The sequence below is a fragment of the Chinchilla lanigera genome, unplaced genomic scaffold (assembly GCF_000276665.1).
Source record: "Chinchilla lanigera isolate Chin_1 unplaced genomic scaffold, ChiLan1.0 scaffold00001, whole genome shotgun sequence".
In the NCBI taxonomy this organism is placed as follows: domain Eukaryota; kingdom Metazoa; phylum Chordata; class Mammalia; order Rodentia; family Chinchillidae; genus Chinchilla; species Chinchilla lanigera.
The window spans coordinates 2,287,403-2,308,568 of record NW_004955402.1 but is presented as its reverse complement, the minus strand read 5'-3'; the positions used below and the strand labels follow the sequence as shown (position 1 = coordinate 2,308,568).

The window sequence follows — 21,166 nt, the reverse complement described above, 5'->3', positions numbered from 1 at the left end:
CGGGCGGTGCCGCGCCCCGAGGGCACCCGGCGGCGTCCCGGCCCCCGCCCGCGGACTTGAGCCCTGCCTGGGTCGGCCACCCCGATTGCGATCCCGGTCGCGTGCAGCTTCGCGGCTCCCCGATCCGTGGGGCACTTCAAGAGAAGAGTTCAGCTGAGCGCCCTCTTATTTTTTTAAAGCGCTATGGATACCATGAAGCGCTAACCGGAAAGCAAGTTTCTTCGTATCATTAGTAAGCGTAAAGTGAATCCCCTCGTGGAAGTCAGCGTGCGGTCTTAATTTGAGGAGCTGTGATGACAGCAGTTTTTGTGAGGTGCATGACAATTCTAGTTTTAAAAGAGAAAAAAATATCCATTATTGTTCTGTAAAGTTAGGTCCAGAAGAAAAAATAGATGTCCATAGAAAAATAGTTTTCCGTAGAAAAAATTCAGGTAGTTTTAGGAATTTAGAAAAAATTATGTTCTGGCGTTGGGCAAGCGTTTTAGTGTATTTAGAAGTTATGCTGAATGGACACGTAAGTGAAAGACACCTTGTGAAAGACAAGGCTTTAAGGAAACTCCCGAGAAATATTTCGAGGTGTACTGAGTGCATTTTGTGGCAGCAAGTTTGTGTGTTGCGTGATTTTACAGTTTTAGCTGGGGGAGGGGCAAACCTTTGAAGAGTCACGAAATTTTTTTTCTTTTGGGGACAGGGTTTCATTATGTAGTCCAGGCTGGCCTTGAACTCACTTTGTAGCCCTGCCTGACCTCGAACACGCAGCCATCCTCCTGCCTCACGCCTCCCAAGTGCTGGGATTACAGGCCTGGGCCATCACACCTGGCCATGAAATTACTGTTACCAAAATAGATACTATCTTCAGTTTAAGAAAAAGCTTTAAGGTGTGTTTTCTCAGGAGTAATTTCTTTTACTTTTTGATAGGATGAGTTTACAGAACAGATTTTCTCTACTGCATAACCATGTGTGAATTACCTTTGGGAATTAGAAACCTGTGAAAGTAGTGTGGGTTTCCCCTCCTCCCGCATCCTGGGGATTCAACCCAGTGCCTTCACACTGAGCTATATCCCGACTTTTTTTGAGACAGGTTCCCACTCAGTTACTGAGATTGTCAGGCTGGGTTCACACTTGGGGTCCTCCTGCCTTAGCATCTCAGAGTGCCAGGATTGGCAGACGCTAAAACTAGTTTTAGACAGGAAAATGTCCACAGAGTTTGAAGGTTTCTCCCTAGAGAAATAGAGTTGTTGCCCTAGTAAGAGATTAATAATACTGGACAAGTTTTTAAAAGCCAAAACGCTGCGCAGTTACTTAGGAGAGAAGTGAAAGAACAACCAAGAACACTACACAGTGACTTGTCCATGTAGTTCACTTCTTTGGGGTAGTACAGGCCAGGCCTGTGAGACCCACTTTTCCCTTTAGGAAGCTTTCAGGAAGAGGCTGCTCTTCAGTTGAGGAGAGCTACACAGAGAGAGCTACGCGGTGTGTGAGCAGGCCCTAAGTGAGAATGCTTGGTGTGTGCTTCAGGGTCTGTAGTTGTGTACTTGTGTGTAAAGGTGGGCCAGGGAGCTCTAGGGGAGTGAAGGGGATGGGCTGAAATAGGAGCTGACCCTTCCTGGTTGATTCCTTCCTCAGTGTTTAGCTCTTAATGGAATGTAAATAGTCTGCTTGGTGGAAATTTCTTATGTTTAGATGAATGGCTCGCCATTGGGCAGTGAGACATTTAAAATCCACAGTCTACTTGTGCTTAGTTTGATGATGGTGTTTAAAATCATTTAATTGGCTTGTCTTCAGTCACCCATAACTTTTAGTTTAAGTGAAGGTCTGTTACAAGATAACTTTGAAAATTCGTTGTCATGTGTTTGTGTTTAATTCTACATTTGAGTAAGATGATTCTTTAGGAGCAACTCATTTGCTCATTTTGAGATTGGGTGATTTTCCTTTTACATACATAAGATTATCTGAGATGAATCTCAGTACGTTGTACAGTTTTGGAGATGTAGGTAAGAGTGGTTCATTTTCTCCATGCTCCAATATTTTATTAAAAAATGTATTGTTTCACGTAGTCAATATACAGAAGTGCTTTAATGATAATATAATGAATTCTGAGGTAAATGTCCTGCTTGTCAATAAAGAAAAAGAGATATTTCTTTTTGTTTAACTTCTGTTTAAACTCTGGCAGTAATTTGACTTAGGACTTGATTCTCATATTTGAAATTTGGTATTTTATGTGAAGTGATTTTTTGCTTTAATAAAAACAGTATAAAATTTCTTCCTTCGTGTTATGCAGCTTTTTACTTTTTCCATTAGCAGGTTTGGAGAAAACTTTAAAGAAAGTTTAGAAAATCCTAAAATAAATTTCAAATATATTCTTTCTTTCAATGATCAAGGACAGGAAAAAAAAGTTATTAGAAGTATTGTGCTCAGGGTCGCAACTGACAATACAGAGTTCAAAGACCAAGCACTCTGACTCACCCAGGGATGGCGGTGGCCGTGTGAGCATGTCTGGACCGCAGCACACCGCTGAGAAGGGGCTCACTGGAGGATGCAGACTCCTGCACTTCTGGGTGGTTAGCACATTTTCAGACGGTTCCTTAGAAGTGCCTCCTGTTTCACACTGGCTTTACCAGATCTCTCTGGTGTCCTTGCCCCATTTCCTTAAAACATAAATGCCATCTTACTACTTCATTCCTAAAAGGTGGCAGATACATTGTTCACAGGATGAAAGTCTGATCTGCTTTTTTTTTTAGCATGGCATACGGGTCTTTGCCCGACGTGCTCCCTCTGAACACCTGTTCCTCTGCATTGTACTGTTCTCATGTCCAAGGCTCTGGGCACCTTTGTTCTGGGTGGTTAAGGTAAACTAATACTTATGCTTACTCTTTTTAACACAAATAAGCTGAAGTTTTGCTTTTTAAAAATAAACAAATTTTTCTTGACCGAGCTTCTGGTCTCTGTCCTTCCTGGTCCTTCATTTCTTTTGCAGAAGGACTACTTGGGAAAACAGTCCATGTTTACAGTCCTTCTGTGCACTCCTCCACCCTTGTGGTCATCTTTCTGACTTGTTACTTATGGACACCCACATTAATCATGTCCAGTTGTTATCTCACCTGACCCCTCTGACAGTGAACATTACCAACAAGACAGTTCTTTTTAGAAATTGAGGCTTTTAAAAAAATTTGTGTGGCACCATTATTTTGTAATTTTCTTCTTTGCTCTTTATTTTGGTTTTGTTTGTGGCCTTTTTCTTAAATGCAGGTGTTTCTGAGACTGATTGGGTTTCATCTTTATCCGCCTCTGAACTCTCCTTGTTGAGAAAGTTTTCTCTTTCTTTTCCTTGCTCTCTGTACATAGTGGCGCACACCCAAATCTGCATTTTAATTCAGAACTTAGAGTTAAGAAGAATATACACTCTAAACAGCTTATTGACTGTTTGGATTTGTTCTTTAGATAATTCAAAATCAGCACATTCTTAGCTTTTAAAAAAAATACTCAAGCCTACCCTTCCTGTATTTTTTACTTTTATCTTTTAGAGGCATCACTATAATTCATACCAGAAACATTCTACACATGTAATAATTAAACTGTTTCTCTTTCTCAGATAATCCTTATCCCCTGTAATACAGCTCGACTTCAAAATTCATTTTAAGAATTCGTTAAGACCTGAATAAGATTATCTAGTATAATTGCATTAGATTTGAGCATCTGTTATATGTCAGGTGTGATGAATGAGTGTTGGAACTATAGTTGTGAGGGAAACACTGCCCTGTGTTCATGGGGCAGTTCTATCAGGGGAGATAGACACTAATCCAGTATGGAGATGAACGAAACACAGCTATAAAGATGTCTGTTAGTACTATGAGAATCTAAAGTAGGGGAGTTCGATCTGGGCGAGAAGGCTATCACAATTGAAGTAAGATTCCAAGAATAAGGAGTTCCCTAGAGGAAAAAGAAAAGAAACCACATGTGACATTGTGCTGTGGTAGGAGGGAATGTGAGACATTTACTAGGCTGAAAGAGGTCAGTGTGACAGTAATGGAAATAACCAAGATGAATCTAGTTCTGGTTTATAGGGCAGGTTAGTAGTTTCATTTTTATCCTAAGCCAAGGGGTAGTTTTAAGTTGTGTAGGAGAGGGGCAGTAAACGGGCAGGAAATAGAGTATCATCACATTTGCTTTATAATTACTACTTCCAGTGGCTGTGTAGATTAAGAAGAGAAAGAGATGAATTAGGTAGCCATGGCAGTCCTGGCAAGAGGTGATCTCTTGGACTGAGACAGTGTGTTAAAGAAATGTTGAAAAGTTTGGAGAGCAAACCAGTGAGACTCTTTGGTATCTGCCCTGAGAAAACAGGGGTGGTTGGTTTCCTATACGGTTTTGAGATTTCTGCTTGTGTAAACCAGGTGTTGGTGCCATTCGCTCACCTAGGAACCCCCAGATGTCTGGATGAGGATCAATTGCATTTTATTTGGGGCTATGTGGGAGGGTAAGTGGAAGCTTATGATCTGAGTAGGTATGGAAGATGTGTTTGGGTCCTTACACTCAAAAGGGTCTGGATTTGGGATAGTTAAAGGTATCTTACATCTTTTCTCTCCTGGCCAGCAGACCTGTCTCCTTTTCTCTTATGTTAGCTTTCTTCAGTCTGACTTCCACACTGCTGCTGGAACTACTGTTTGCAAAAGGAAAATCTGGTGGTAATATTTCCTAGTTTAAAGAAGCTGAAGTATTTTCTGTTTTCCCATTGTGTACTTGGAAAAGTCCAAAGTCTCTTGCCTACTTCTCTTAACTTTAGTGCTATTTCTTTGCTACCCATAGCCTTGGATGTTAAGAAACCATTTTCTCAAATGCTCCCAAGCTGTTGGAAGACTTTGCATAAGCTCTGCTTGGTATCTTTTCGCCCCCCTTTCTCAGGCAGACTCCAGTTCAAGAATCACTTTTCTTCTGAAGTCTTTGATACTCTTTCAGGGCAGTTTGGTTTCTCCCTTTTTCATGACACTATGGAAGCTTGTGCTCGCTTTGTTGTTTTCTTCCCAAACTACTGTGAACTACTTAATGATGTACCTGTTTCTTTTACTGTTGTATACGTAGTGACAAGATTTGAATCATAGAGTGATTGTCGAAAAAACGTTGATGGAACTAGTACGACGGCTGATGATTTCACTGTAGTTCCCATTTTTGTCTTGGATATCGTCTGAATTGGCTTTTTTGTCTGCCTGTTGCATATAGTTGTATGTAGGTGGTAATTCCAGAAAATGATTTATGGAGTATTTTATGAAGAGTTAATTATCCCTTGAGTAGATTGCTTCATTTTTGTTTTTGTAAAGTGAAAGATAGGACTAGGTAATTTTTGGGGTGTTCTGATTGTATGACGGGAGAGTACCAAAAAATGGTGTTTGTGATGTAGGAAGATACACAGTAGCTCTTTCCCCCTTCTATGGCTTTCTGTTCTTTGGTCTTAGAATATTAAATGGAAAATTTTTACACAAGTTTAAATTTCATGTCATTCTGAGTAGTCTTGTGAAATCTTGTCCTGTTCTGCTCTCTTCTGCCTGGGCCCTAAGTGCTTTGGCCACCATCTCCACCTTGGATGTGCTGCTCATGTTAGTCAGCAGCTGGCTCCTTATCAGATTGGTGGTGTCCCATTGCTTGTGCTGAAGTAATCCTTATTTTACTTACTGGCCCCAGCGAACAAGAGTAGTGGTGCTGGCGGTTCAAGATATGCCTAGATGTGTCAAAGAGCGGCCATAAAGTGCTTGCTTTTAGTGCAAAGGTGAACCTTATCAGCTTTATAAGACGAAGTCATATGCTGAGATTGCTAGGATCTACCCTATGAAAAAGAATCTGTGAAATTATGAAGAAAAAGAGAAATTCATGTCGATTTTGCTGTCACACCACAAAGCTGTACATGTTAAGGCCAGTGTGTGATGAATGCTTGATAGACCTGGAAAAGACATGAAGTTATGGAGTTTGGTACTACCCACAGTTTCAGGCTTCTCCTGTGGGTTGTGGAACAAACCTGCTATGGGTAAGGAGGGTTCCAAAAAAAAGCAACAGCTATAAAAAAAAATAGGGAAAACTTGGATTAATTTAAGTTCTTTAAAGTTCTCTGTGTTTTGATTGTTAGGGTTGGTAATGTTGGTGTGCTGTACAAGTCGATCCTCTCTCCTTTTTAAAACATTGCACAGTATATGGTTAAGGCATACAGCGTGATGTTATGGTGCACACATGATTACGGTATGCAATGTGATGTGTACATATGATGAAGGTGTTACATGTACATATAGACACTATTGTGTCTCATCCTTTCACTTCCTCCTCTTGTGGGGAGAGCCCCTGAAGTCTGCTCATTTAGCAGGAATCTCAAGTACAGCATAATTTTATTACCTGTAGAGGTCATATTGTACATCAGCTCTCTAGACTTACTCATACTCTGTATCTGCTACTTTCTGTCTTCCAACTGTATTTCTCCCATCACCCTTTCCTTTAAAATTTCCTCTGAGAACTTTTTTGTTTTGGTTGGCTGCCTTTTTTTTTTTTTTTTGGACAGTTTCGCTGTGTAGTTCAGGCTGGTCTTGAACTCACTTTGTTCCCTAGGCTGGTCTCAAACTTGTGATCCTCCTGCCTGAGCCTCCAGAGTGCTGGGGTTACAGGCATGCATCACCATTGTGGTTTTTGAGACTTTGAACCATGCAGAAATGATCTGTGAAGGGAGCCTATTATAGGCACCTTTTTTCTTTTCTTATTGGCACTTCTCTTTTTTTTTTTGTCTTTTTGAGACAGGGTCTTGCTCTGCAGTTCAGGTTGGCCTTCAGCTCACTTTGTAGCCCAGGCTGGCCTCAAACTCTCAATGATCCCCCTGCCTCAGCCTCCTGAGTGCTGGTATTCATAGGTACTTCTTGATCTTTTTCTTGTTGCATTTTTATTTTAAAACTTGACTGACCAGCCTTTCAAAAGTGGAGGGACCTTGCTTTTTTTCAAGCATAAAAAAATTGCTTAGAAGAAAACTGAAGGTGGAAAGGACTGCTTACTACTGGGTTATTATAACTGAAATGTGACTCAAATTACTCAGTTAAAAATTTTAAACTTCCAAACATTCCTAAAAACATAAGAACTTCCATCTGCTTTAACATAATTTAAATTTAGTGACTTAATTTTTGTTTTCCTCTTCCGGTACCAGAAATCGGACTCAAGACCTTGCGCTTGCCAGGCAGGCACTTTGCTGCTGAGCTAAATCCCCAGTCCCTGACTTAATGTTTTACCATGCTTATTTGTATGTTTTTGTTTGCTTCTGTGTGTTTGCTGGTACTGAGGATTGAACCCAGGGCCTTCCCACCGAGCTCCAGCTCCAGCTGCAGCTGCAGTCCTCCCTCCTTTTGGGGGCGGGGCAGGGTCTCTAAATCACTAAGTTGCCTAGACTAGGCTCAGCTCCCAGTCCTTCTGCCCTTGCACAGCCAAAGGTTTTACGCCTTGTACTTGAATTTGCATTTCTAGGGACAAAGAAGGACTTTTTTTTTGCATAGTCATGATACCATTGTTATTTAAAACCAACAATAAATCTTTAATATAGCATCTAATAGTCTTTTGAAATTTCTCCAGTTTCTTTTTAGTTGCTTTTTCATTTTTTCATTGCATTTGGTTGTCCTGTATCTAAGTCTTAATCTTAGACAGTGCCTCTTTTTTTTTTTTTAATTATGTCATTGGTTTGTTAAAGACTGTGCCAGTTGTCCAATAAAACTACCCTTCTTCTGGACGTGTCTCACATGTATTTCCTATAAGTTTTAAATTGGGTTTAAGGGTTGATTAGATTCAGGTTTTAATATTTTGTGGTAAAAATATTTCATAGATAGTATTGTGCCACATCTGTTAAAGTCTAGTTGTCCTTTTTTTTTTTTTTTTTTTTTTCTTTTTGAGACAGGATCTCTATGCAGTTGAGGCTGGCCTTGAGCTCACTTTGTAGCCAGGCTGGTCTTGAACTCACAGCTATTCTCCTGCCTCAGCCTCCCAAGTGCTGGGATTACAGGCATGTGCCACCACACCTGGCCCAGTTGTCCTACTTTTAGTGAAAAGCTGATCTTTGGTGACAGTCTGATCCCACAGTTGAAAAGTTGCATAAGTATGAGTTTATGGTAGTATGTGAAGAAAGAGATTAGAAAGAAAATGTTAGCATTCTTATCTCTACTTTAGGATTTGGATATCTTGTTTTCATATTTTTGCTTTTCTGTGTGTTTGAAGACTTTTTGTTTCTGTTTTTTGAGACAGGATCTGGCAGTGTAGTTCAGGTTGTCCTTGAACTCATTATGTACTCTAGGCTGGTTTGGAAAACACGGTGATCCTTTTGTTTTAGCCTCCTAAGTGCTGGGATTACAGGGGTGTGCCACTGTGTCTGCCTGTGTTAAGATTTCTACAGTGAATGTGTACTGCTTATGGTAAGGTAAAAAACTTAAAATAATTTAGTTATTTAACTTGATTCTTTTGGGGAGATTAAGGCTAAATTTGGTGTGTGTGTGTATGTCTCCTTAATAACTTAAGCATTTTTACACAGCATGAAGTCTTTTTGGCACAAGGGAGGGTATATAAAGATAAATAGAAAACAAATGAATCTTTATCACCATTTATAAAAGTTGTCAGAAACAGAATGAAATGACTTTTGTCAAACCCCACACCAACCAAAGAATAATAAATCAAGCCAGGAGGTTATAAAGGATGCTAGTAGCATGGCATGACAACAGTAATTACCATAGAGGATTACCAGAACCACAACCTTGAGCAAAGACCCCTGTAGCCTTAGACCGTGAACACTTCTGCAAGGGCATCTGCCCCACAACTGTCTGTCCCAACTTTGGACTAATGCCATTCCTGTTACTGATTGTTGTAGTTGAGGTTTATTGTTTCAAATATGTCATTCTCTGTTTTTTGCCATTAAAACTTCCCTTTCCTCAGACTTAAATACACACTGTTTACTAAGACAATACGGTTTGCATTGAATGTTGTGTCCAAATAAATTTATTAATCTTTGCAAATCTCTGTTGTTTAGATTGACATATCCACTCACAATTCACAAATCAAAGTTTAGCTGAAAGTAAATCTAATTTATAACTACCTTGTAACAGCTAAGTTATAACTACATTAATGTGGAAGTTTCATGCATCTCTTACTGTTGCCATCAGCTGGTAGTCCCTTGTGAGAATTTTAGTTAAAGTGAAGTATGTGTCACAGAATTACAAAGTTGAACATGTTTTCAGAGTCCCATCTTGTTTTGCAGGAATTTTTTTACTATTAAGAACAAAAATCACACTTGAGTTGATCATAAAGTCTCTATATCCAGATTCCACATTGGCGGATATAACTAGTTGCTGGAGAAACTTTAAAGTTATGCCTGTTTTGAACACATAAAGATTTTTTTCTTGTTGTTGTTCCTTAATACAGTATAACAATTTACATAGTATTTACATCGTATTTGGTATTGTAAGCTAGACATTATTTAATGAATAGGGCAGGATGTGCATCGGTTATGTGCATAACGCTTGGGCATTTTACACATGAGCTTTAGTTGTGGGGTCCTTCATGAGTGTACTGAGGCAGGACTACATAAGCAATCTCAGTGGCAAAGGAAATAGAGCTGATCTCACAGGAAGATCAACGCATGTGGCAGTAACTGACTGTATAGGCATCCAGTAGACAGTATTTTTGATGCCTTACACATTGCCTCCTTAGTTGATTTTCTCTGATATTAGAGATGTTCTCCATAACTAGAGTTATCATGAATGTTTGATACTGTTTTCAAAATTCTGGTTTAAAGGAACAAGTTTAGTTACATACATGGTAGCTTGTAAATATGTTCCTAATGTCACATAATTTTAGAACTGGAAGAAGCCTTGGAAATCATTTGCCTATTCTAAAATGAAAGGGGTGAGACTGGGCTGGAGAGGTTTAGTTGCCCAGTCAGTTACGTAGTTTGTGGTTTAGAGTGTAAGCCTCATAGTCAGCACACTACATTTTGCATTTTTAAAAAAGTCAGTACATCAGTAACAGAAACTCGCCTCTCTTTATTCTCAAGAGGTTTTTCAAAGGAATGAAGAGATTGTTTTAAGTACTTCTAATGTGAAGATAATGGACCATATTTAACTATATATCCTGAACAATACTACACTATATAAATGGTATGGAAGAAATAAAAGACATGGTCCCTGCGTATTTAACTTCTATCTATGACTTTCTGTGGGTCCATAGAGTAGGAAAACTTACTATTTTTAAATCATTACACCTTACTGTATTAAGTGGATTTCATAATATTTTTCATAATACATCTAGGTCATGTTTATTGAAAATACAGTACACTATTAATAACAAGAGGAGTAAGCATTTTAAAGTTTTTAAGTATTAGAGGCTTAATGAAAGTCTTGCTTTTGCTTTACGATCCACAGTTTTGTAATTATGTTAATGAAATTTTATAGATTATTTTAGTACTTTAGTAACTAGGTCTTTTTGAATAGAAATGGAACTCATATGACTTTCCAAAAAGTGGCAGTCTGTTTATTTGCCCAACAATATTTGTACAGTAATATTTTTCAGTAACCGACTGTGCCAAGCATCGTTGTGGCTCAGGGGCACAACAGCGAACAAGACAGAGACGCAGTGTTCACAGGGCGTGCTCACATCGAGTCTTTGATTTCAGTGTGGCGTAGAAAAAGTAAATCAGGTGACTCCATTTTTAAAGTTTGTGGTGTAAATGTTTGGTTATAAAGTGTTTAAAATATTTTCTGTGTTTGGTACTTTTTTCAGGAAATGTTTAGCATTGACTTATGGGACTAAGGGAAATACAATATGTTTAACAATCTTTTCAAATATTGCTCATTTGACCTCACTTTCATGCTTTAATGCTTCACAGAGCTAGGTGCTATGGTTATGAAATACAAAATAAATACAGCTAGCTTTAGTCTACACAATTCATTAGATTTCAGGCCCTGGAGTGAGACCTGGTTGATTTCCCACTTCCATTGCTTTGTAGTTGTATCAGCTTGGACTAGTATTGAGGTTCTCTGAGCTGAATCATCTGTGAAACAGGAATAATGAGTAATAAAAGTACTTCGTGGACTTGTTACAAGGGTTAAAACAACTTACGCAAAGTTACTGATGCCTGGTGAGTGCCCAGTAAATGTGTTATTGCCAAGGCTTTTACTACTGCCATTGCTACTGCTACTCTGGAAATGCATCATTATTTTAAGTTAAAGATAACTTAATACATGTGCAGTAGTATAACCCTTACGTAACCGAGAAACTAATCACTGATATATGCATGCTTAGCTTGCTGAAGCCTGTGGAAACATACTGAAGTAGTCTTTACCTGCATTGCTACAGCTGCATTATTTATGTATTGGAGCAGAGCAGCCAGGCTTTGTCATTAGGACTTCTGCTTTTTCTTTTTTAGTAAGGGTAGGATGAGTGTGTAAAACCTCAGGTTCTGTGTTTTTTTTCAAAAAGTTACATCAGAACATTTTTGTTCCTATTTGTATACGTCAGATTTGTGTGTGTTTGTGAGAATTTGGGTCCCGCAATAAGATTTTGGCTTAATGGCATTGAGACTTACAGAATACTTAGTCAAGAGTATTTAGTATTAGAAAATACATATGCTTAAAAAAGGCCAACCTATATAATTAAAAGGTAGAGTTTTTTAATTGTAAATTTTTTTAGTAAAAGTGTAAATCAGTGAAACTTGTGTGTGGTTTTGTGTGGAATGTGATTGTATTGTCAGGGCTCAGTGGCGCGGTGCCTGCCTCGCAAGCTCGATCAAGGTCCTGAATTCGATTTCTGGTACCAAAAAAAAAAGATTGCATCGTGAAAAAGGACGTTTCACCTTCAACACAGGAAATACGTATCAGACAGTATATAGCATTGATTGCAGACTAGTGTACTTCACTGTCAGGTGATTTTAAAATCCATGGTTTCAATAGTAGTTTAATAAACTAAGCATTCCTTTTGGGCAAATGACAGGTTTTACCTCATTTTTAAGGATATTTGTTTCCTGTATAAATTGCTTCAGATGTTCACTTTCTCATTAAAATTACTTTAAAAACAATGGAGTTTCAGTTTTTTTAAGGTTACATTAAGAATCATCCTTTCTAAAAAATATTTTCATTGTTTGGCCTACAAGAAATATGTACAAATTATCCAAAAAAATGCAATCACCGTTTAGGATAGAAATAGACCTGGTCAGCATTCCAGAAAAGCCCTTCATGTGCCTTCTACTAGTTACTGTCTTCTCATCCTGTTGCAAAGTTCTCCATAATCTGACTTTTATAGTGATGACTTAGTTGTTTTTCTCAGTGGCTTAACCACTTCAGCATTGCAAAAGTTAAAATTCCATTCAGTAAATGAGGAGACTTTTGGTTTAATGCAGTGATCCTTAACCATATTTGACCCCATATTCCATTATTATAGTTTGTATTTTGTAATGGCTAATTACCATTTCAAAATGAAATTTTTACATAAAAGTTATCCACAAACAATTAAAATTTTATTTTAATGCTCTAATAATATAGAGAAAGTTAGACATGTCGATGTGTAAATGTTTGAGCATGGCCACAATGGTAGACATAAAAAGAGTGAACCTATTTATAATGAATAACTTCAGATTTAAGAAGAATAAGATAAGAATTACTAAATGCTGACAGTTTTTCTTTAACATTGATGTAAAGGCAAAATAAGAATATTTGTGCATATTGGTAGAATTACATATGTAAATATGTCAACTGTGAATGGTTGATACAAATACAGATGTATTGGTGAATAAGGTATCGTGAGTGTCATGGCTGTTGGTGGAATAACTTCCTATAGTGGTGAATTTAGCTCTTTAAAGTTTTGAAAAAAAAGAACAAAATTTTGTTTTACAGAATGGTTACATTGCTGGAAAGGGTTTTTTTTTTTTTTTCTTTCTTTTAACAGTAGGAATTTTTAGAGGTGTATTGGTCAGCATTCTGCTACAATAATAAGATAACCTGAGATTTTTAAAAAGGGAGCTATTAGCGGTTTCAGTCGCAGTCTCTTGGCCCAGTTTCTGAGCCTGAGGCAAGGCAGCACATTGTGGTTGCTATGTGTGGTGGAGCAAAAACAGTCATATCCCGGAAGCAGAAAAGAGCCAGAGGGCTTGGGATTTCATATCCCCTTCCAGGGCAGGCCTCAGGATTTAAGGACTCCCACTAGGCCACACCTCTTAAATTACCACCACTCCCCAGTAGTGCCAGATTGGGGACCAAGACTTTAAACATTTGGGCCTTTGAGGGTATTCAAGATCCAAACTACAGGAGGAGATGTATTTGAAGATTCACTGGGATGGGAGCATAATAGTGTATGGAGATGTGCAAAGTGTTGTAGAACATCTGCTGTCTGTTGTATCTGTGTGTCTCGTCCTTACCCAAACCCTGTCCTAGTGCCAAACAGAACTACCTCGTGAGTGGCATTACTGTGTAAAGGATTATGTTTGTAATGATTTCCACGTGTTATATAACTTCTCTTTTCTGAGGATCTGTTAAGGTAGATTTCATTAGGTCTTTTTATTTATTTTTATTTATTTATTTTTATTTTAAAGAGTAAGAAGGATAACAATAATGGGGGGGCTTACCAAATTACAGGCAAAGTGGTAGGAAATTATCAATGGTTATTGTTTTACATATTGTTATCTATAAGATGGTTTCTCAGGAAAACAAATAGACAAGTAATAGTGAGTTACAGACAAAAGAGGTAGGAGATTATCAATAGTTGTTGTACTCTACTTAGGTATCTTCAAAAGAAAATAAATAGAACTATACATGAGTGACCTTTTGAATAATCATTAACTATTCTCAATGGTTGTTGTAGGAAACATAATAATAAACATGCATCCATTTATGAAATAGGATAGGAACAATACAAACATTACAGAGTTATGGATAGATTAGTAGGAAAATATCAATGACTGCTGTAATACATGTTGGTATCTTAGAAGAGCTTTCTCAGGAAGACAGAGATACGCAAGAAGGATCTAACAAGTAGTTAACAGCCTAAGGGTTGTCAAAAATCAAGTGAGCCCTCTGGGGCCAAAGCCATTTTTTGTAGCGTTTTCTCTCCAGCCTCCCATCGCACTGGGACCCCACAACCAGTTAGTGTCCTCTCCCCAACTGTCAGTACAGGCAGCAGGAATCCTGTTGCAGACTTCTCCGGGGCTCCACCACAGCCCATCAGGTCTTTTTAACCGTTTTGTTCAGGAGAGGCATGATACTCCTTAGGACTTAAATCAAGTGCCTTTTAATTTACTTTGGATTTTCTCTTATTGCATTACTTCCTAATGCCTCCTTTTGTGTCTTCTGGTTTTTGCCTTGGCAGTTTTCTCATACTCAGCGAAATAGAAACTGTCTAGCATAGTTGGACAAGTTTGTTAGTCTGGACTTCCATAGTATGAATATATTAAAGTTTTAAAGATGTTCTTGTTTAAGATTTATTTTTTAAAAAAAGGCCTTTTATAGTAAGTATCCCTTATTTTCAGCCTTCCAACTCTTTAGTCTTTTGCAGCACTGGGAATCAAACCCAGGGCCTTGGCATGTTAAGCAGGAGCTCTACCATTGAGTTATACTCTCAGTTCCACCCCCTGAAATAATTATAAATTATTTTTGGAATAGGTAATAGTGGGGGTTTTGCTTCCTATCTGGACATATTTTATCCCTTGTCTCCAAAGTAAAAAATAAATTCATTTTAAAATTAAATTAACCTGCGTAACATCTCTGTCTTTAGGCTTTTCTTCAGCCAAGTACCAAATGGCAGTAATCTTTACATCTCTTAAAAAATGAGGATATTAATGAGGATTAATAAAATGATAAAAATGAGGATATTTAATTCAGACAGCTGCACCAGCTTTTTGGGTTGCCAATTTTATGTTTGGGTGCAGAACCAAAATTTAAAAGCTTAAAAACTTCTATTTATAGTGTCTAACCAACACCTACCAAACAGTATGAATGAATGAATAAGTCTCAAATCTAATTGAGAAATGGGAGCACTACTGCTCTAGGGTGTAATGTCTTCTGGTAGAGAGATTTTTGCCACTGTTTGAAGACTGTTGGAGAATTCTGATATTTTTAGTAATGTAAGAACACACTGTAAGAGTAACAGTTGTAGACTGAGTTCGTAGATTGAAATTTCCAGAACACTTTTCTAAAAAGTGGAAGTAATCTATGTTTACTGTAGAGATTTTTGTGAATTATGGTCCAGAATGAAAATGAAAAGCCAGTACACCTCATTTATAAGCTTACCACCTGGAGAAAGAAATGTTATCACTGTTGGCTATTTGATAATGTTTATATGTGTATAGAATGAATACATAAATAAAATTGTGGCTATATTTATATAATTTTGAATTATGTTTTTGTTTTTGTGACTCCAGTTAAATTTTTTCTGTTTTTAAATCCCACAGGCCCCTTCACAGATGTAGTCACTACAAATCTTAAATTGAGAAATCCGTCAGATAGAAAAGTATGTTTCAAAGTGAAGACTACAGCACCTCGCCGGTACTGTGTGAGGCCCAATAGTGGAATTATTGACCCAGGGTCGACAGTGACTGTTTCAGGTAACAAATCATGTTCTGAACTTATATAGTTTTGAATTTTGACATTTGATGACCATGTTTAATTCGGTTTATCTAATAGTGGTTCGAGGTAGGAGTATACTTTTTGTTCTGGCTTTGCCTTTAAAGATGTTGTTATATTATCTTGCCATGTGCACACTGTTTAAAGAAAATTCCTATGCTCATCTTGTGTGTTGGAGGTGTGTATTGTTAATTTGTAAGTGACTGTTAATTTATTTTTTATTTTTTGGTACCGAGAATAGAACTCAGGACCTTGCACTTGCCAAGCAGGCGCTCCTGCTGCTGAGCTATCTCCCCAGCCCAAAGACACACATGTAGGAGGACTCCAGCATTCTTTTTCTTTTTTTGTTTTTTTTGGTACCAGGAATCGAACTTAGGACCTTGCGCTTGCCAGGCAGGCACTTTTGCCACTGAGCTATATCCCAGGCAGTAATTGTTAATTTAAAACTTTGTATGTAGTCCTTATTCTTACAGCTCATTACATTCTGTGCCTTTATTATTTTTAGGATTAGATGTGTTGTATGTTACATGCAACTTGAGAAATTTTGTCTGTGTTCTAATTCTTTTGCTTACAGAAGTATAATGCTTTTTTTTTCTACTATGTCAAAGCAAATGCATCTTTATGCCTGTCACTGTAAATGCTCAGTGTCTTATACTTGAAAAAATTTTTTGAATGGTACTAGAGATTGAACCTGACCTTTGTACTAAGCCACATACCCAACATTTTCATTTGTATTTATTTTGAGACAGATTGTTGCTTATTTATTAAGTTGCCCAGGTTGGGCTCAAATTTGAGATTCCCCTGTGTCGCATCTCACAGTGCTGGGATTGCAGACATGGCTCACCATGGCCAGGAAAAACTTTACTTTTATTATTCCCTTATGTGTTTACTTACACTGTAGTTGAAAGGTGTAGTTATTTCCTGCCGTGTATGGATCACTTACTTGTGCTGTAAAATCTATGCTGGTATCATAGCATCCTCAGGAAACATTCTTTCTTTCTCTGGCAGTCCCTCATTCTTCCTATGAGTGTATCCCTTAGCAGTCTTTTGACACAGCTAAGAAGTAGGAAGACCGTATGAGGATTTGTGTGGCTTCTAGGAGAACCTGTCTTTGTAGCAGTCCTTCACGGCTTCCACTGTGTTGTAGAAAAATGGGGAATAGGAACACTCACGGATTCATCCTCAGGCTTGTGCTCTGACCTTACCTCCTGAGTAGCTGGGATTATGGGTGTGCATCAGGATAGCCAAAAAGTTGCATTTTTGGTTAATCTTTATAATATAACAGGAAATATAAAAACAATTTTATCACATTTATTCAATACAAGAATCAACTGGTTGAAGTGACACCTGCCTGAGCAACGCATGGGACAATCAGTACGTAAACAAATGCACTGCCTGAGTGATGCTTGGGGTTAACTGTTAAGTGATTGATAGATTTCTCAGATATACCTTATAGATAAGATTTTCTTGAGTAATTGATGTTTCTTGCATTTGCTTAATTCCTTTTTTTTTGAGTGTTGACAGTTCAGGAATAAAATGTTAGGGAAGTAATTTCTTCTTTTTTTCCTTTTTTTGATTTTTCTCTGGTACTGGGAATCAAACTCATGACCTTGGGCTTGCGAGGCAGGCGCTGTGCTGCTGAACTAAATCCCCAGCCCTGGGAAGTAATTTCTATACCATATGCATAAATTTAACAATTGTTAGTTTATTCCTTGGATTTATGTGCATAAATACTTATTACCACAGGGAACCTTAATAAACCCCCTTAGAGGCTACTGAAGCTGTAAAATACTTACAGAAAAATTATTTGGACTCTGAATTCTCCATACTGAGAAATTATATGATTTTCTTTTGTGTTTTTTTTCTTAGAATAAAATTTAAGCAAATAAACTTTTTGCAGTTCATTTAAAACGCATTTAGAAAAGGTAATTATTTTAAAATAATATATGACAATGGGTTTTTAAGTCACTAAATATTTCTCCTGTAAGTACCTCAGTTGTCTAAATTAAAATTATCATTAAATATTAAAGTGAAGCATAAATTCTTTTTTTTTTTTTTTTTTGTTTTTACTCACGACCTCGCGCTTGCCAGGCAAGTGCTATGCCGCTGAGCTAAATCCCCTGCCCCCATAAACGCATTTTATAAATTGTTTTAATAAAGTTTATTGGATTTAATTTACTCTTACAGACACAGGATTCAGTGTTGGCAAAGGTGTGAAAAATTTTTTGTGTTAAGAATTGAGCTCAGGACCTTGCGCTTGCTAGGCAGGTGCTGTACCACTGAGCTGTCTCCTTGGCCAAGGTGTGAAAATTTTCACAAACTGAGTTTAGAGAAGGCAGCCACAGGTTCCTACTTTTAAAGTACTGTACTCATTTGCTAATTTGTGGATTGTTAAAAGCCTTAGCAAATCAGAAAGGTGAACAATTTTAAAATAATTGAAAGTCATAAAGTTGATTGTAAAACATTAGTGCAAATAATGCAGTATGTGGTAGCTTGAACTCATCTTGGTATTTTTAAAGCTTGTGTGATAGATAATAGGAATGATAAACATGCAGACGACAATATAATGTGTCCTTTCTTCTTACTTAGTAATGCTACAGCCTTTTGACTATGATCCAAATGAAAAGAGCAAACACAAGTTTATGGTACAGACAATTTTTGCTCCACCAAACACTTCAGATATGGAAGCAGTGGTAAGTGTAGAAATTAAACAGATTTTATTTTGGGGAATGCAGTTTGAGCTGTGGCTTTTGTTTAACTCTTAACAGAAAAACACAGTCTTTAAAATACAAGAAAAAAAATGTGGGCTGTCAAGTGTGATTTCATCAGACGTTGACAGAACATACATGGTCGGCTAACGTTTCTGTGGCGTTAGTGGGTGAGTGGCAGGGTGACCACCATAGTGTCGCAGCGTGCCCTGGCCTGACCACATACCTTCCCAGTGTCCCACGGGCCATACCCACGTCTTACGTGTCTCTTCAGTGAAACCTCCGTGTCTCACGTTTGGTTTTGTTTGCTTTTAGTGGAAAGAGGCAAAACCTGATGAACTAATGGATTCTAAATTGAGATGTGTATTTGAAATGCCAAATGAAAATGATAAATTGGTAAGTAGAAAATGGAAGTTGTTGAACATCAGACTATATATGGCTAGTCTACTTAATGAGACTTAAAAGTTTAAAAAGCTTGATGTACGTTTCTCATTTCATAGCATTTTTGTTTGTCTAAGAAGAAAGAAATAAGTTATTTTTTACATCCAAGATGCAGGATGGGGGAGAATCAATTTTTTCTAATTTTTTTTTTAAACCACTTGAAGCTTTTTTAAAGAGAAGTTTAAAAAAACAACTAAACATATACCTAAATATACCTAGAGAACAGAGACAAGCTGCATTTTGGTAACTATATATTGACAGTCTGGGAATAAAAGATTTAATTTATACGGAGGAGCATTTTATTCCAGATTTGACCCCTTTCAAGTACTTTGCTCAGTTTTTTTATCCGAATCTATGTGATTTTATTAGTAATTTATTTGCTTATTGATTAGTAAGAGCAAGTACAGTTTGAGGGATGAGGACAACTATGTATGTTTAGTTAGACTAACAACACTAGTAAACACCAAGCCAGTAGTCTGTAAATACATAGGGTGGGCTGTAGTCGCTTCTTCTGTCTCCTTTCTGGATTGCAAATTTGAATTTTTTCTTATAATTTGTAGGAGTGACCAAAAAGTTAAAGTTTTTGGTTTTTTTTGTGTGTGTGAGTTAGTATATACAGTAATTTAGATAAGTATCATTGGCATAATTTGATGACAGTTTGACATGACTTTTGCTTTCACCTGAGGATCCTTTGTCCTCTTGAAAAGTAAGTGTGCAGATTCAGTACACATGCTCAGTTATTGTATTACATTTTCAGGAAAGCTGAAATGAAAAAGCTCCTGAGTGATAAGATAATTAGGTGTTAGCAAAATTGGTGAATTTTTAAAATATCCCTTTAAGGGATGTGAGTTACTCCCCCCCCCCCCAAAAGGCATGTTTAATGCTTCCCATTTGGAGTTTACTTTCATTTTATCTTGGCTGCCAGGAAAGTAATAGCTTGCATAGATTTTTTTTTTTTTTCTTTTTTTTCTTTTTTTTTGTCTGTTTTTGAGACAAGGTCTCACTATGCAGTTCAGGCTGGTCTTGAGCTCACTTTGTAGCCCAGGCTGTCTTGAACTTGCAACAATCCTCAGCTTCCTCAGCCTCCTCAGCCTCCCGAGTGCTGGGATGAGAGGCGTGCACCATGCCCGGCCCTGCATAGCTTTAATTGAACAAAAAGAAGAAACTAATAACAAAGTCTTAGGACTCACGACCTTGTGTTTGCCAGGCAGGCGCTTAATGCCACTGAGCTATATCCCCAGCCCAGGATTGTCTTGTTTTAAAGCAAGTTATTACATTTTGGATACTGTCTTACTTAGTTGCCCAATTTTTTTTAAACACTAATTTAATAAGCTGCCTTATATTTAGGCTTTTCCTGTGCTGTGGGTATAAGGCAGTTTGAGGCTGGGTGTGGTGCCACATGCTTATAATCCCAGTACTTGAGAGCTGAGGCAGAAGGATTGCTGGAAGTTCAAGGCCAGCCTGAAGTACAAAGTGAGACCCTGTCTCTGGGGAAAAAAATACGCTTGGGGTTATATTATAGCTGGATCCATTGTTTGATGGTGTTAAGAGTAGCTCTGCCTGCTTTAGAACACACCCCAAAGTTAAGGGGAATAATATAGCGTGCTGTTGAGCCAGCCACTCCATTCCAGGAAGGAGAGGGGCCAGTGTGCTGTGGTCGTTCAGGAGTGCCTGGGGAATCTGCTTGAGTGTTGGAACACAGAGTACAGTTCCCAGAGTCCCCACCCCATAAGCATAAGCCCAGGGCTATTCAATAACTTGCAAATGTTCCAGAGAATATCTGCATTTGAGTCTTGAACTAGCATTAGAATGTATTTTCACTAACTGAGTTACTTGTATTTGTGGTAGAAATTGTAATTAAACTGTACAAAGTCTCCAGTAAAGATCATGATTTTTAAAAAATTATTTTGAGGGCTAGGGATTTAGCTCAGTGGCACAGCGCCTGCCTGGCAAGTGCAAGGTCGTGAGTTTGATTCCCGGTATCGGAAAAAAAAACAAAAACAAAAACAATTATTTTGGAAAAAATGGGCATTAGAACAGCTAGAAAAGAAGGCAGGAAGAGTTAAGTACAATAAATCCCTATTCATGGTTATTATTTCATTAAACCCCCAGTACTTCGTCTCACTATTTTAAGGTAAGTCATGTAATTTCATCTATAACTGTTGGCATATATCTTTCAAAGGCCTTAAAAAAGATAAAGAATTTTAGTATTAATACTATTAATTGTGCCTTTCAAATTTTTATGTATTATTAATAACAAACTATCCATGCAGCATTCAAATTGTCTCACAAATCAGTTTCATTAAATTTCGATGGATTATTGCAGTTTGAATTGAGATTGAGATGAAAATAAAATCCAGATGGTAGGTATGGGTGATATGTTTTCTTGAATTCTCCCCCTCCCCTCCCCTCCCC

General features: G+C 37.7%; 1 protein-coding gene across 1 annotated transcript in view; it reads left to right on the top strand.

Moving 5' to 3' along the window:
• The window catches only part of Vapa (VAMP (vesicle-associated membrane protein)-associated protein A, 33kDa), a gene marked incomplete in the record, with an annotated part of 35,214 nt that overhangs the window by 893 nt on the left and 13,155 nt on the right, over positions 1–21,166 (top strand). The window contains 3 exon segments of the mRNA XM_013514923.1: positions 15,431–15,583; positions 18,192–18,295; positions 18,626–18,706. Coding sequence (XP_013370377.1) covers positions 15,431–15,583; positions 18,192–18,295; positions 18,626–18,706 — 338 coding nt within the window.